Source organism: Osmia lignaria, chromosome 10 (genome assembly GCF_051020975.1).
Source record: "Osmia lignaria lignaria isolate PbOS001 chromosome 10, iyOsmLign1, whole genome shotgun sequence".
NCBI classification, from domain to species: Eukaryota; Metazoa; Arthropoda; class Insecta; order Hymenoptera; family Megachilidae; genus Osmia; species Osmia lignaria.
Window position 1 is genome coordinate 9,180,330 of NC_135041.1, and position 16,805 is coordinate 9,197,134.

Sequence of the window (16,805 nt, forward strand, 5' to 3'; positions counted from 1 at the left end):
CAAACACCGGCCTTTCCAAATATTTGTTTGCATAGAACAATTTCCGATGAACACTCGGTATTGGTAAACGTCATTCACCAAAAAGTGTTGGCGTTCCCGAGTAGTATCTTTGCTAATTACACAATCAGCTGATTGAACAAGTTCCATGTAACCGATCGTTTTCCGCTGTTACAAATTTTATTTGTAATTCGTACAATGAATAATGAGGACAATGTATAGTATCAATATAGAGCAGCTTCATTTTTAATATTGATACGAGAGGTATAGCGTGTGACAGTTTGAAGAACGAGGGTAAACATTCATATTTTTATGAGTCTATCTTTATATCGGAATCGTACGAGAACTAAGTAAATACCGTACCTTCCTGCTCACCGTTATGATGTGTATTAATAGAGCAAGATAAATATTGCTTTCCCTTGCGTTGTTTTCCCTATTCGTCGAACGGCGAAAATAACGTGCTTTTGCAACTTTCGCTAAATCTACAGAGTTGCTTTCGTCGTTGATATTTCAGTTGATATAATTGTATCCGTTTTCGTCCTTTCGATAACCCGATTGATTCGTTAGGGCGAGAATACGTTCTAATTGCTTGACTTGTACAGCTATTCTAATTGGGGTGACGTAATTAGCTCGTGCTCATATTTTGAAACGTATTAATTTGGCAACTAACTGCGCAATTATCTTATTCTTAATCCTCAGTATTCATTTGCAGAGGTGTTCTGATTATCAACTCTGTTAGAATCGATCGGTTCTTTGATCGAGAACACTCGACTCATCGAGGGTGGTTGAACGACTTAACTCGAATACAGTTAAGAAGATAACGTGATTCTTGGTATCTGTAGCTGTTCGATCGAACGAAGAAAAGGTCACTTCGATCGAGATGGAAGAAGAAGGTGTCGCGTTTGTCCCAAAGGGGATGAACTTTCGGGGGCACGTTTACATTGTATTCGAAGCAGGGAGAGACGAGCGTTTATCTCGCCACGGACGCAACAAAGGCACGTAATGAGAACATGTGTTGGATGCAGGAAGCTTCATTAGCGAACCTGTTCCTGTCCGCGAGCTCCATTGTGTGACCTAACTGTCTCTGCCGATACTCTGATGCGTTGCGTTGCGTTTCGCGTGATTCTTTGCCTCTGAGCTCATATTGCCGCCGGGTATTAGTTACCGCCAGTAAACATGAATTCCTAATTGCGGAAATGGACGCGCTGGCGACCCGACAATCAGGCTGCTTCGAAAGCCGCGCCGAATAAATGCGTCGACGCCGTGCATCGAGGGCCGTTTTCACTATCGAGGAATTGTTTGCACGCTTCAACCCCCTGCGCCTTATAGCATCTTACGAAATAAATTGCTATTCAATGATACAATTAAATTAAATTTCTTCGATTATTATAAATATCTCTTTTCTTTACAGCTTACGGCGGGGTCCGGGGGCTAACGTGCAGGATGCTAGTGGATATTCTGCCCTTCATCACGCAGCTTTGAACGGTCACAAGTACGTTTCAAATAATCAAATTTCATCGTTTGATTAAAAGAAAAAAAAGAACTAGGTTCCTACGTTATTTCCATACCGTCGTTCCATGTTCGTGAAATTCTAATCGATAACGACGAAACTTTCTTAGCTCGAGTTTCTCATTAATATTCCTTTCGATCGGCGATTAATCGATGTCGCGCACATTCTGACGATAATTTGGGGAAACGCTTTTATCCCCAGGGAGGTGGTAAAGTTATTGCTCCAATATGAGGCTTCCACTAACGTCGTCGACGCTAAAGGCTCTTCGCCGCTTCATTTGGCAGCTTGGGCGGGCAACGCTGAAATCGTGCGGTTAATTCTTACCCAAGGACCTTCGGTACCTAAAGTGAATCTTACGGTCAGTAAACTTGTTCCTCTTCATCTTTTTTTCTTCTTTGTTTATAAAAAAAAAAAAAAATAGTAGTTGCGTGGTAACGTTAACGTTAATAACAAATTCGTTAATTGCACCGTTTATTTATTTTAAAAAGTAACTTTTATTTTTTATATATTTTCTTTGAATATTTTTAGTAACGCGTGAGGTTTATTGTATCTGTCATGAAAATTCGTTTTCTTATTTTTCTATCTATTAAATTAATGATGAGTAACCTTTTTGCTCGTCACTTTGCTAGATAATTACATTTTTCTATAGTCTTGGTTGTTTTTTTCTCATCGAATATACATATAATATGAGGTTGCGAATCGAAACGAAGTATCTGTTAAACCCGAAATACCGGCTTTGTATGATCGCAGACGAAGGACAACGAAACAGCGTTGCACTGTGCAGCACAGTATGGGCACACGGAAGTGGTGGCACAGCTGTTGCAGTACGGATGCGACCCCAGCATCCGCAACAGCCGGGGAGAATCTGCGCTCGATCTCGCCGCGCAATATGGCAGGTAAATTTCACCTACGATTTTTCCCTTTTTTTTTCTCATTATTTTTCTTTCTGCTCGCATTTTAAACTATGCATAATAATTTCGTGGCTGTTTAGCCCGACGAGTAATTTGAAATTCGAACGGCTTCAGACTTGTGTCGACCTCTGCCACTGAAACCGTTCGTATAATCGACCGTACACATTGAATAATCGATGAGCCTGCTAATTGGCTTTGTGCTTCTTCTGTAAAATTAATTATCTTTTATAGATTGGAAACCGTGCAATTACTCGTTAGTACGTATCCAGAGCTGATCGTGCCCCTGCGAAATTCTTCCTCATCGGTGATTTTCCCTCATACTCCGCTGCATTTGGCCTCGCGAAACGGTCACAGGTAAGTCTTTCTAAATGTGTATTCTCTTTGTAAAATTTGATTTCTTTTCGAACAGTTTAAAAGCTTCGATAAATTACATACTTCTATCAAACGTTCAATCAGTTGACATTTATTGCTAATAATAAATGTTCCTATAAATTTTCGATGAGGTTGAGGTCCGGAGAATTTCCAGGACAGTCACGAACTTTTTTCACCTGTGTATCATAATTTTACAAGCATCAATACATAATATAAAAATAACGAGAACTCTGTTTAACTCGGTTTTCATTTAAGAATTAATCATTTTTATGTAAAATCGTTAATTTATGCAAATGGCTTTAATAATTTGATCACCCACTGTAGGTATGTTGCTTCATTTAACGAGTTACGCGTGGAACATACGATTGTTGAAAATTCCATTTGATATTCTCTGTCTCAAGTTGTGATTCGGATTGTAACGTGTCCAATAACCATTCGTTCAGCAGTTCCACGCTCTCTTTATTTAATCAAGCTGAGCCGATGATCGCACGGCGTTTGATCAACACGCGAGGGTGGCGGCTCGCGCGTTTACCGCCGGTGTCCATGAAATCTATTTTATATTGCATTGCAGATCAGGATCGTTGCTGGATTATTCATGACTCGCGGAACCGTGGCGAACTCGTGTACACACTTCGACTTAGCGAACGGGTACACGCGTCGCACGATTAATTTCTGTTTGACATTTCGGGATTGAAACATTACATTCGTAAATAATATTCCGACTCTGTGATATTCATTCTCAAACAATTATACCGTGGTCAAACGGACTCGATTATGTAATTAGGAAATCAATTCCGTTCGACTGCGATCAAAAACACGTATGAAATGGATCACTTTGTATATGATTTATAGTAAACTATAATTGAATTGAAAAAGAAATTAGAAATGTTGATCCAAACCGTTTCTCAGATGGATTTACGAGCGGTTCTTCAAGTTCGCGTCTGAGAACCGCGTACAGATCTTTTTTTCCCTTGAACCGTTCACGCTAATTACCGAGTAATGCGGCTCGCGCATTGTATTCCGGCACAACAATGGACTCGTTTCAGCTAACCATAACGATGTCGAGCCATTTGCAGCGTTACCCATTAGAGCCAATCAGAGAGCACCGCGTTGCGTAATCCCGTCGAATACGATACGTACGTCCTCCAACTGGTAACTGGGAAGCGTCGCAACCCTCTCCTGGTTACACGCTCTATAACCATCATCCTACTACCTACCGATTGCCCTCTCGTTCCTCTTGCGTTCGATCACCGACAGCTCTTGTCCATCGGTGCGCGCTTTGCTAGCTACCTCTCGATTACGGCGATCCTATTAATCATTACCTTCGAAACGTATCGACCTAGATCGCTCGATGTTCATTGGTCACCCTGCGAATAATCGCGATTGCTCGACCAAAACGCCCAGGACGTTTGATCCTTTCGTTATGGGGGGTAGCTATGGCCACCCATCGTTGAAAGCTAATATGCGCCAAGGGTGACTGCAGTCACTCATCACTGCCTGCTGTACATAACTGAGAATAATCATAGCTGCTCTATTGACAATTTTGTCTATCAGTATCATCTGTAATTCAAAACAATTAATATGAGCGTTTTTAATTAGGTAAGTAAGAGAATGCCTTAAGTGTAACGTCGATTTTGGAAATATCAATTGCGGAGAAAATAGATGAATAATAGGTGAAACGGTGTAATAGAGTGAAAGGTTATTTTGCAATCGAGAAGAATGCGTTATGATCAAAAATTGGCTGGCAAATGTCGGCAAAAGTCTCGTCGCGTTCGATCGATTTGCTAGTATTTGCACAAATAATTGGCGATTGTTACATCGCGCGGCAAAAATGTTCAGTTAAATAAACGATATTGTAAGCGCGGGTGTTTGTTATTCGATTAATCGTACCGTTCAATCGGATGATACAAGATTAACCGAATAATCGGACGAGAGGTGCTGTGTGTAATTAAATAACGAAAATGAATATCGGCTCGGATTTGAAACAATTCTTTGGACGAATATTTGTAGATACGTATCTTTTCAAACACGTTGATTTTAATTTATCGTTTAGTTAACGATCAGAAAATCATTTCGCCGAAATTAGATTTAGATTGAAAAAGCGCAAATTCGCAGAAGCGAAAGAAATCAGCGGGGTTCGTTTCGAGCTCGTGGAATGGGAATTGTATTTAACGCTTTGCTCGACCAATTCATTCTCATTTAACATCGCGGCGTCACGTCCATAATCCGGCTGGTAAGCCTTTAAAATAATCGACGTTGTTGGGACCGAGCGTGGGAGCGGGTAGAACGGGGTGGCGGCAGAGGGTTGAACAGGGCACGATCGAAAATCGTTTGCCGATCGTGAATCGCCACGAAACGGCAGTCACATTGTAATCGGGTATAACGTCGGTTTTTCTATGCAGCCTCGCAGCCGGTAATCGCTTTAACTGGCGCTCGCCGCTTATAATGCGATCGCGTCGCGATACACTGTCCGATGTATGCATTTTCTGTCGTCGGTGACGCGTCGACCCGTTCGAATCTCCATCCCTCTCTGTTCGGGCTTCGAATCGTCGCCGATTTCGTGACGGGAAACCACGGCTCCCAGAGGAGCGGGACTCGTTTTATCGGACGAATTTTGGTCGAAAAGCGTGGCTCGCGCGTGAACCGTGTCCCTCTGTCGTTGATACACAGCAGAAATGCGGTGCTTTGAGTACGCTTGTGTTCCTCGCTTGTGTACACCGGATATATTTGCCAGCACGCGGACGCGCGTTCTCCGCTCGCCGCGACTCGCGGCGCGGACTTGCTCTGCTTGTTTTCGTTGACACGTTGACTACCCCCGGTGCGGTGCTCACCGCTGATCGCTTTCATGGATTTAATTCAATCAAGTAATTACAATACGGAAAAATAAATGGCGTAATTATTGTCGAAGCGTGTCGTACCATGTGATTTTTGTAATTATAAATAATTATATACCATTGAAGCGTCTTTCAATCCTCTGACAATTCGATGCAGCAGTGCTGTTAGAATATTTATCTTGAAATCATTCGCCGAAGCGGAAATCCTGTCCATAACCGGGGATCCTGTACTACTTGTTTCGATGAATTTCGAGCAATACCGGCCAACCCTCATCCCGTTGATTAGATTGCAAAATCTCCGGCGTCCTTTATGGACAATCTCCACGGTCAAACAGCGTACGGTTTGCCCGCGTGTGTACGAGCATTTTGAGTGTTTGGACAGGCGCGAAACTATGGTGCCGGTGGCGTTGCACGACCAAGCTTCATCGTCTACGCTCGTTTTCGGCGTTTCCTCTGGCTGTGTACGTTCGCGGCCACCGCACCGGTCCAACTGTACACACGTAGCCGGCCACGTCGAAACGCAACGGGGATTCGCTTGTGTACCGATGCACACTGAGATGATTGCGTTCACGCACGCGTTTCACGCGCTCGCCACGATATTTGGCGGATCTGCTGAATGCGTGGGCGGTCAGAGAGCGAGATAGAGATAGAGAAAGAGATTCCCCCCGGACAGAGAGACGAGCAGAGAATGATAGAGCGAGGGAAGGGACGAAGGGAATGGGTGGAATGGGGCTGGGAGTAATGTCTATTATCGGATTCAATATCGGTGCTCTTGGTAAGCCAGTATACAAATACCCCTATGGCAGGGTAATAACAACATAGGTGCACGTGAATCCGATTCCCAGCCACGAATCCTATATGCGACGGATGGCTGCGGTCACTGCAGTTGCTGCACGCCACTCCGACAGATACAAAACGAAATCTGGGTTTTCTGCTGCTCTACGTGCACGCTCGAAATGGGAAACGCGTACACGTGGGCCACTTTCAGCCGTGGTTCCATCATCCACACCCATCCGCGTACGGTTCTTGGATAGCTTTCGTTCCACTATGCCAATGGAAATGTTACGTATGTATGGCGAAAGGAAATCGAGTAATGGTCATTTACATTCGATTTATTAATCGCTTTTGGCCGAGTCGTGTAAGAGATTGATCCTCCAGGGTGTTTTTCAAAAAGCTTGAAAGACTGAAAGAGAAATCGTAATGGCACAGATTTGAAATTTTCACGATGACTTTGATAGATTTACTTAATTCTCGCGCGGTTGATAAATGATTTAATTTAACAAATTATTGATTTTTAGATCTCGGTATTGGGAACACAGGTCGAATTCATGGAACCTGTATTTTTGTTACAGAGCTGTCGTGGAGGTATTGCTAGCAGCGGGTGTAGACGTGAACACGAGGACGTCTGCTGGTACGGCGATGCACGAGGCGGCTCTATGCGGCAAAATGGAAGTGGTGCGAGCTCTTTTGGACCGTGGGGTCGATCTTGGTATCCGGGACTCGCGACAGAACACGGTGCTCGATCTTCTAGGACAGTTCCCGCCGCACGTCACTCAGGACATTACCGCGGTGATAAAAAGTGCGTGTCGTTCTCCTTGCCAACCTCGTATCTCGATAACGCGTAAACAAGTTGTGCAATTAACCAGGCGAAAAAACGACGGGTTTCATTACCGTCAATCGTTACATGCAAGTAGGTGACGATGCCTTGTGTTCGACGCTACTTTCCATCCAATTTTCGCCTCGTTAAACGTCCTCGACGAATTTGCATGATCGCTTTTTGACACGATCTAATTTCACGGCACAATGCGTGACCACACGTTGGTATTTTTTTTTCATTTCTTTCCTTCGTCATTATTTTTATATTATTCGTATGTTGAATAGAATTAATTGAATGCAAAGTGGTGTATCTTGAAAATAAAGTGTAATTGAATTCAGAAATGCTATATTAAAATCAACGATTCGAGTCTGCACATTCATCTATATTGCGATCAGCTCAAGATGGTTGGCAAACAATGACAAATATAAGTAACGTTATGCGAGGGTTACGCCCTGTATCCAAAATTCGTTGACACTAAATTATAATGGTGAACAACGTGCATTGAACAGGGCATAGGTCTTCCTCTGGGGTGGAGAGCGACGCCGACAGTGAAAACTTGCCACCTATTCCGGTGCAGGGAGGCGATTCATTGGGCAGCCCTTACGAAAACGTTCGCCCGGGGGATGATCTCTCTCCGGCGGAAGGGACGTCACCCACTCAATGGCAGTTCTATCATAAGCCTCGAGACGACGATCGCCGTGTTTCCGGCACTTCCGTTATGTCTTTGTGAGTATCGTTTTTTACCCTCTTCTCACTTTAGCTCGTGTCTGTCTTGCTTGCAGTTCTCCTTTCAATCGCTGCTCATCAATTCTTTTACTTGCGCGTTATCGTGCTTGCAACTGCGTTCAGTGTGTCATATATTTTGTGTAAATAATAAAATTAGAAAAGCAGAAGTAACGATAGGTTTCGACAAACTTGAATAATACAAATGGTAGATAGCATGAACAAATCAATCAAGGGGATGATACTAACACGTTGAAGAGGGTCACCAATGTAACCTTATGCATCGCATAAGAAACTGTATGAAAGTTTTATAAAATTCACCCGATATTCAACGTGTTAATAACGAAGATACGGGTCATGAAATATCCACGTTCGGCAAACACAACCCTCCCCGACAAGCTACACGCATCGATACACGTTCATTCGCGTTTCCCATTCCGTCTACCGTACACCGCATCACGAAAGAAGAAAGAAAAGGAAAAAAAAACAAGAACCAACAATCGAGCTGAGCCAGCTAGCTGTTCCTCCCGTATTTATGCTCATCTCGGCGTCATCTTGGTCGAGGAGAAAAGAATATCGCGTCGGTGCATCGGATAAGAGCTGAGGTCGGTAATATTTTCTAGAAAGACCGGATATACGTATAGAGGAGTATGGAACGGCTTTAATATAGGAGATGTTGGGGTAAACAAAAGCATAGACGTGGACCGGGGCACAGGGAGAGTGAATGAGCGAGCGATGGCGAGCGCGAGTGCCCTCCGCTGATGATGGTTAACAGGGACGTCGGTGGTAGCGTTAGTACCGATGCTGGTTGCACCAGGACGGGAATGGCCAGAGGAGGCATAGGAGGGAAGCTTCTCGACCGTCGACCGAAAAGGGAAGCTGAAAGTGGAGGTGGAGGAAGAGGTTGGAGGAGGTGGCGCGGCCGCGTGTAGCCCCAGCGCGTTAAGCACCGCTTGGCTTGGTTTAATTTTCCTGATGTAGGCAGGCGATGGTGGGTCCGACCGCCTCGTTCACCCCTGGGTCACCCCCTCGTCGTATCACCCCATTGGTACATTCTCTCTTTCTCTCTCTCTCTTTGGGTGTATGTGGCAGCTAAACGCGGCTGGGTTGGCTCGGACAGACGGAGAAAGAGTAACTCGGCCGAGCAAGAGACTGACAGAAGGAAAAAGATAGATGTTGAATGGTGGAAAGAAAGAGGTAGGAAGAGAAAGATAGAAAGGGAAGCGAGAATGGTACCAGGCTCTCCTCACCTCCACCGTCAATGTTTGACGTCGGTAGCCGTAGCTCGGCCGCCTCGAGATGAATCCATCACGTTAAACAATGTAAATGTTAGCCCGTCTCAGCATAAAACTAATAACCATTGCTCTCTCCCTCGTCCTACAGGCATGGCCTCCAGCCGCGGTTCGCTGCCTCCTCATTCACCTCTGCTTTCGCTTCTTTCTAACTCCCACCTTCCTCTTCCTTCGGCTCTTCTCTCTTTCGGTTCCTCTGCTGTACGCCTTCGGGACCCGAGGTCTACGTGACCTCGTTAAAAAGTCGCCGCTCGTCGTGCAGGGCATCTCTGGTTAAACTTACGTATTGTCGAAAAAGGAACGACGATGCTCGAGTACCATTCTTCGCCCGTTGTCCGACCGATGAACGACCTCTTTGTTTGTTCCCTTGGGAATCCATGTTTCTTAAGTACCGCGTAAGATATTTTCTGAAATAAATAATCGGTGAAGAGATGCCGGGGGGGCGGGGGTTGAAAAAACGACAACTTCGAACGCTTTGTCGTTAATGTTAAAAAATAATGAAAATAGGTTAGACGGGAACGCTGGATGGCAGATTGTTCCGCGCTATGTTGGCTTCGGTTTTGCTTTCGATATGCTAGATAAATTAGATATGGTATCTGACGGTAGACGCCGGATTGAAAATTTCAGTGAAGACGAACGGAACGGGGGACCAGTGAACGGAGTACGGAGGACCCTCCAGCAGACAGAGGACTCCGACCCCAGTTCCCTCTTCGACAGCGTCTTTATGTCCATGTCCGACACTCTGAACTCGATAAATACTTTTGAAAGTTCCGATCAAACTCCCGACGACAAACCACAAAACACTACCACCAACAGAATACCATTAGCACAACGCGACACGACACGGTAATAACACGAAACCATTGCCCGATAGAAATGGTAGCGCTTTAGATTTTTGCGGTGATAATTCCTTTACCTTCCTTAACTCGTTAAGAAAGTTTTAAATTACATTGAATGATGTTTATCGTCCAAAGCGCTACTAAAACTGACGCGCTAATTAAACGTAGTGGGTGTAGAGAGAAGCCAGAATAGAAAACTAAGCAAAGCATTAGAAATTCCAAGTTAATCGTGAATTGGTCCCGTTGAGACGTTCAGTTTGGTTGCACAGGGGTTCCGACAGCGGACTGTACCAAACGCCACCGGTACCCCGAGGAACAATGGAGGGTAGCTTCGTGTCGGAGGATCTGTCCTTGACATTACCCACGGGATACGGGGGTGGCAGGGAGTCGGACCAATTGAGCGTTTCCTCGTCCTCGAGCGTCGGTGGACCGAGCCCTCGGGACCGGCGTTGTTTGCCCAACGATTCCAGCGCCGCCGGGATATACTTGCCAATGGCACCCTTGTCCAGTTCTCTTCATAGCCCTGCCTCCAACAGTAAAGTCTCGGTAAGAACGAGTCCCTTTATCGCCAACGAGTCATTGACTCTCGTTGATTTCGCAAAGGATTGTCATTACTGATGGGATCAAGTACTTTGCGAGTAATACTTGTAACACACTTGAATTCCATTTCTACTCGCGAAAATACGTTTGTTCGAAGAAAAATTTTGGCATACTATCCAATTTTTATTTATTTATTTATTTTTTTTTTCATTTACGTCCAGATTGAGTTTTTTAAAAATCAAAGGAATTAAAGAATTGGATTTCCAATCTCGAAAATCGCCGGTGAGATTTATTTGGTGAATCGTTTTTCCTTACGCTTTTCGTCCTTTTCTCTCTCTTCGCTACTGCTGTAGATTGATTCTTTTTCAGCGCGAAGAATTCTAGCGTATAACGTGGCAATGAATCATCTCTGCGCCTTACAGTTCGTTAACGTGGACAAATTGATCGCGTGGTTAATTGGCCCGACAGCTCGACGTCGGCGAAATTTTTCCTTCGAACGAGACGGCTTCCGGAAACTAGCGCGATGTTGTTCAGCATTAAGTTCTAAAGATAACAGTGATCGGACGATGTTATTCGTTGAACTTTAGTTTACCTCTCGCGCAAAAGATTCTTTTAACTTTTTCATTGGATCTTTATAGTTTTAGATGCAATTATTTTTCGTCAAACAAACGAATCGCTTCAGTTTTCACCCAATGTTGTACTGATAAAATTGGCTATCGTTGGTGCGGGTTTCAGCCAACGCCGCCGAAAAAGCCGCCCAGACGCAACCTGTCCGTCTCGCCGACGCACTTGCAGACCCAGATGTCCTTGTCGGCCGATTGCACCCTGGGTCCAAGCAACTACGAGTACTTGTTCATGGCACGGAGCGGAGCACGCAGTCACATCGATCTGGAGCAGCTGCAAAAACGTCGGGAACAATTGCGTCACGTAACGAGAAGCGTGGACCAATACGTGGAGATGAAGTCGCGCGTGCCGGATGGGGAAGAGAGACGGGACGCAAACGTGGAACCTGTTGCCATTACCTCGATCTACGAGAACAGACCGATCAAAACGTTGAATCCTAGACGAAAGTTACGGAGGCACGCGTTCGACAACTACGAGGCTGAGAGCAGCCCTTGCGCTGACAAGTCGCCCTGCAGCGAGACGGATATGTTCGCCCAAGAACAGACGTTCGTTTCGAACGCCTTCCTTACGCTCAAGTCTTCCCAGGAGAGTCTGTTAGACGAGAAACGCGACACCGTTGACGAGCAATCGGTCCCAGAGGGACGCGAGGCGACCGACAAGCGCCTGAAACGAGTACAAATGATGTTACCCACCAGTCCCACGCATTACGCTCAACCACCCACGCCTGATCACCCTCCGCCGTCCGCGATGCAGGCGGAGAAGTCTATCCACGAACGGATTCGTCCGTTGAGCCAGGTAAGCTCATTCCATTGCTATGAAAATATCAAATAAAAGGTAAACTCATCTCACGATTCGCTCTAATTATTCTACCAACGATTAACCAGTCAGTCGCATTCCGAGTATGCCATTAGAGTCCCATCGGTTGATCTTAAGAGCATACGTGATTCGTCACACGTTATTCGTCGAAGCGTAAATTCGCGGGCGTTCAATCTTCCACCCTCGGCTGCTTCTTCGAATCACGACGCGTGCGTGTTGCGTGACGCGTCGAGACGTCAAACGGTAGCTAACGCATCCGCTTGTGAAAGTATCGCTCCGGAATGTTCGTATCAAAGGAGGATATTACACCGTGGATGGTTTATCGTTAATGGAGATCGACGAAACGCGTTGAGTTCGCGGGTATATACGTGCGCTTCTGGTAAAAGAATCGCGCGGCAAGAACCGTGGAAAAGGCATCGTCGTAGCTGGCCGCTGTACGCTGTAAGCTTGGACAGTAGATAAGCAGTCGACAGACAGTCTTAGCAGGTTACGTTTAATATACAAGCGATGTTTGATCTGTGATGCGATTTGCAAGGAGGTCGACCTCTCGGTTGCTACTGGCTGCGAGCCGTGTATCGCTCGTTTCCCGCCGTTTGCCGGCGTCATCCTGTGATCGTTCTGCTGTGAGACCGACTACGCTCTCGCTTCTCATCCGTTGCCGAATAGATATCCATAACATACACCGTTTGCTACCTTCTATTCCACTCCCTAACCCTCTCAATCTCCTACCCTTTTCGCGCGTCCTTCTGCTCTTCTCCTCTTGCTACTTCCTTTCCCGTTCGCTCCGCAATACGCGTTCCCAATCCGTGTCTTTCAGCGGTTATGCACGCTTCGGGGAATATCGTACAGCCGGTGTGTATATCATTGAACGAGAAGACACGAATGACGACAAGACGCTTTGGAAGACGCGTGCGTGTGGTTGGGTGGCTCCGCTTTGCAGGATACATCGCGTCGAGTAGTTAGTGCCTACAGATTCACGGATGCCGGATACGAGGTTCAAGCTTGCTTTTTGGCAGACGCCGAAAGACCTCTGTGTATCCTGGCGAACCTTCCGCGGATCGATGCACACGAATCGACGATTGAAGGATGAAACGAAATGGTTACGCGCAAACGGAAGGAAGTTGTAAGAGGAAGATGTTACTACACACGTTTTCAGCTAATCGAGAAAGGAACGTGCAATTTCGTTGGACCGGATGCCCGTGCATGTGTGTAGAAGTGGCAATCTAGCCGGACGGTAATTGGCAAGTGGCACGGGGTCGCGACTGGGGGATAACGAGTGTAGCCCGATTTCGATTGACGCTTGGAAATCTCGTCAACGTGCACGAGACACAAGAGCCGAGCCTGTTTCGGCACAATTTGCTCGTCCGCAACGCTTCACACTTGCAGGCGTTTTTAATTCCTAAACCAGAGGAACATTCGACGATTTGATGTAGAAATTTCGGATGATTCGAAAATTTAGTTTGACAGGAGAGCGAATATAAAAATTCAAAGGTAAATTAATCGAAGAAATTCGAATGAAAAATCGTAGACTGTTGAACCGATGGAGGAAGCGCGTCGGTCGATAAACGAAACGAGGCGTCGTTTCAGCGATCGTTCAGCTGGCATCGGTGCGCAAATCGCGAAAGACGAAGCTGCCAGATGCGATTCGAGGACGGATTCAAGCGGGTATCGCGCTTGAAGGAGGAAAAGAGGAAAGCGCGGCAGCGAGAAGCCGTGAGAGGGAGGACGCGGAGGATGGTGGTACCCGCTCACGGATGGTTGCTTCACACCCGTCAACTTCCGCGGATCCAGCAGAGCGGCAGAATGCAAGACGCCGACACCCTTTGAATAATGAAGCCCTCGGCTTCTATGCCTGTCTGACTTCTCCTCGTGAACGCTCCTTCTCCTTACCTTGCCTTGCCTTGCCTTGCCTTGCCTTCCTTTGCCTTGTCTTGCTTTTACCTTGCCTTACCATTCCCTCGCGCGCCGACACACGGATCTACGAATTTCTAGAGACGCTTTCCGGCTATACGGTACACGAGATGCGAGAAACCGCGTCCGTCTCTCCAGTCTCTGGCGTCAAATTTTAATTGCGTTACGACGATTTGCACCGCGACGAAATCTTGTCTCTCCTCGCGTTTAAACGTCGCGGTTCTTCATTTAAACCTGTATCGGTGATGTGCACCACTCTCTTTGGAAGAAACACTTCTTTTCTTCAGCAGCTTTTCAGCTTGGATTGTAGACAGTCTTTTTAAGGGTCTGACGAATGTTTTTCTTCAAAAGGCGTAAAGTAAGATTTGGAAGTTGAAAAGAACGATTCAACACTTTGCGGTTGTATCTATCCTCTCAGTCAGCATTCGACGAGGATACAGATTGTCGAATAAAAATTTTAATATTTTTGCATGTCATACATTTCGAATACCGAATCGAACATTGGAACAGATATTTTTTCGCGAAATACCATTTGTACGACCCATATTTCACCAAGTTTATTTGATATAATCCTATCTGGTGATCTATTCGAATAGATTTCCACGGATGGAAATCGCTTTTATTTTTCCTCTCCGATCGTATTCTCATCGTTCGATATCGTTTCATATCGTTGCCTCGCAAAATCATTTAGTCCAATCAACCTCCTACAAAAAAATTAATACTGAAAACCATAAACAATATCAACTCTAATGATTTCGATGAGGGAGGCTTTATAATCTTTAGTTTCGAATAATTATTAAAAATAAAACGAAAAACAAGAAATAAAAGGATACAATGCAACCAATCGGAGTGCACAATGCAGCTCATCAGGAATGAGCCTTTAGGAAAATAAAAATATACCCGGGTTTACGTGTCGGCAGGTATACAAGCGGAGGTCCCGCGACATGGAAACGGAAACCGACGAGGATTTATTGCAGTTTCCGGCCGGTGGTTCTCTGGACGCGTCCAGCGGATCGTTATCGAGCGTGTCTCTGTCCGACAAGAGCATGTCGACGGACAACGTCGAGGAATACTTCGGGGATGTGCCGTTCGCAGGTAAACAGCAACGCACGCTTGGCTGCACCGCATGACGCTTCTTTCTGCCCACGTGTACATGCATAATCGTTGTGTTACGTCTTTGTTTCTTCTTATTTTCGTCGTGTGCCTGACGGTGACGATCGTTTGTCCCCGGTGGAACGGATTAACGTTGATTTATATTATTCGTCCGGACACTTAATCAGTATTTGGATACACACGTTGACAATGGAAGTTAAAATAATTTTTGGTCATGGAACGGATAATACAAATCTACTTTGAAAAATATAACAAATCTTCGAAGAATAAAAATCATTCACGAGAAACAGTACGTTCCTCGTTTCTAACGCCTTATCGACGAATCAAGGTTGAATATGCATGATTCATTTTGCGTGCAATTAACACATGTTAAGTTTGAGGATAAAACAGTGTCGCGCGTCGATAAGGTGTTATTTATGGATACGTGCTGATACGCACAAATCGTAAATCTACGAATGAGACCCATGGGTGCTCCATGAGTGGTGTCTACGTTAGGGAGACTGAAACATGCAAGGGGTCCCATCCGTGGACAGCACACTGCGTTCGATAATTTCGAAGGATGTTGCTTAATGATTGAAAAAATCTCACTTCCGGCGACAGCTTCTTTCTACACGCGCTACGAATTAGATCAGTCTGTTTTAGTTTTTTGTTCCACACCGATGGTTATTTATTTACGTCGCGTTATATATATATATATTTTTTTCACGATTTACGATCTTCTGCGAATTGTAACAACGGGAGTTTTCGAGCTTCACGGTAATTTTTACGCGATGATCGGGAAGATTTGATTTTTGCTATTTTTTTTCTGCGGGACAACCATTGTACGGGTTTAGCTCTTTTTTGTATATTCATGAATACATTGTTTCTCGTATTTGGACCGTCACTAACACCGCGTCAAAAATTCAATCTAAAAGGAAAAAACCGAAAGAGTGGATACTCGATTCGCGAGTATCCTATTCATTTTTCGGCGAGGACGAAACGCGTGGAAGAAAACCGCCTCGTCGACACGTCGATGATAAAATCCGTCGACGTTGGATTTCAATCTTTGCGCACGCGAAACGAAAGACGTGCGGTGCAAGCGGAATCCTGTTTGCGGAAAGAACTAACGATCGTTGCTCGTTACACCATTCTATTTCACGTTAAACGCCGATTATCGCTGTCGTGATTGCACGCGGTCAGTGCGGCCGAGGGTTTTCGCGGGTCGAACGAAATAATACCGGAAGTTGTCGCCCTTTCCGGCGAGAAACACCATCAGACGCTCGTTAGGGGTAAGGGTGGCGCAAACGATACTATAGAGCTAGATACTTTGCCAATATGTTAAAATTAGAGTTCGAATGGTTCCTTAGGTTATCGACCACCTATACAGGGATGTTTGAAGAAGATGGACTTCATAAGGAAGATAAAATGGAATAGATATATTTTCGACCCTGTATTGATAGGATATTTTTTTACTCCATTTTATCTCCCTTATGGAGATTATCTTGATTAGATACACCCTGTATAGTTAACTGTGATGTACATATCATGTTTGCATATACAGGGTATTAGAGGAAAAGATTGAAAATTTAGCAGTTTGTCGAAAAAATTAAAGATTTTCTCTTAGTTCTCAGTGACTGCATGTCAGAATGTGAGCAAGAGGGATAAAAACGTATTACTACGTCATTCTATTAAAGAAATATTACGTTAAAATAAAATGAAGAAATCAATCGTGATGTTAGTACTGTTC

At 45.0% G+C, this 16,805-nt stretch overlaps 1 protein-coding gene across 7 annotated transcripts in view; it reads left to right on the forward strand.

Annotated features, from left to right (window-relative positions):
• The window catches only part of LOC117610792 (ankyrin repeat and SAM domain-containing protein 1A), a 49,697-nt gene that overhangs the window by 7,079 nt on the left and 25,813 nt on the right, over nt 1-16,805 (forward strand). For 4 of the 7 annotated variants that reach the window (XM_034338611.2, XM_034338620.2, XM_034338601.2 and 1 more), the window contains 10 exons: nt 1,409-1,489; nt 1,709-1,865; nt 2,258-2,403; nt 2,650-2,772; nt 6,977-7,203; nt 7,731-7,947; nt 9,864-10,082; nt 10,345-10,621; nt 11,351-12,034; nt 14,887-15,061. In XM_034338611.2, the coding sequence (XP_034194502.1) occupies nt 1,409-1,489; nt 1,709-1,865; nt 2,258-2,403; nt 2,650-2,772; nt 6,977-7,203; nt 7,731-7,947; nt 9,864-10,082; nt 10,345-10,621; nt 11,351-12,034; nt 14,887-15,061 (2,306 nt within the window). The remainder of the gene's footprint in view (nt 1-1,408; nt 1,490-1,708; nt 1,866-2,257; nt 2,404-2,649; nt 2,773-6,976; nt 7,204-7,730; nt 7,948-9,863; nt 10,083-10,344; nt 10,622-11,350; nt 12,035-14,886; nt 15,062-16,805) is intronic. The other 3 variants (XM_034338630.2, XM_034338638.2, XM_076690443.1) reach the window with 2 other exon arrangements.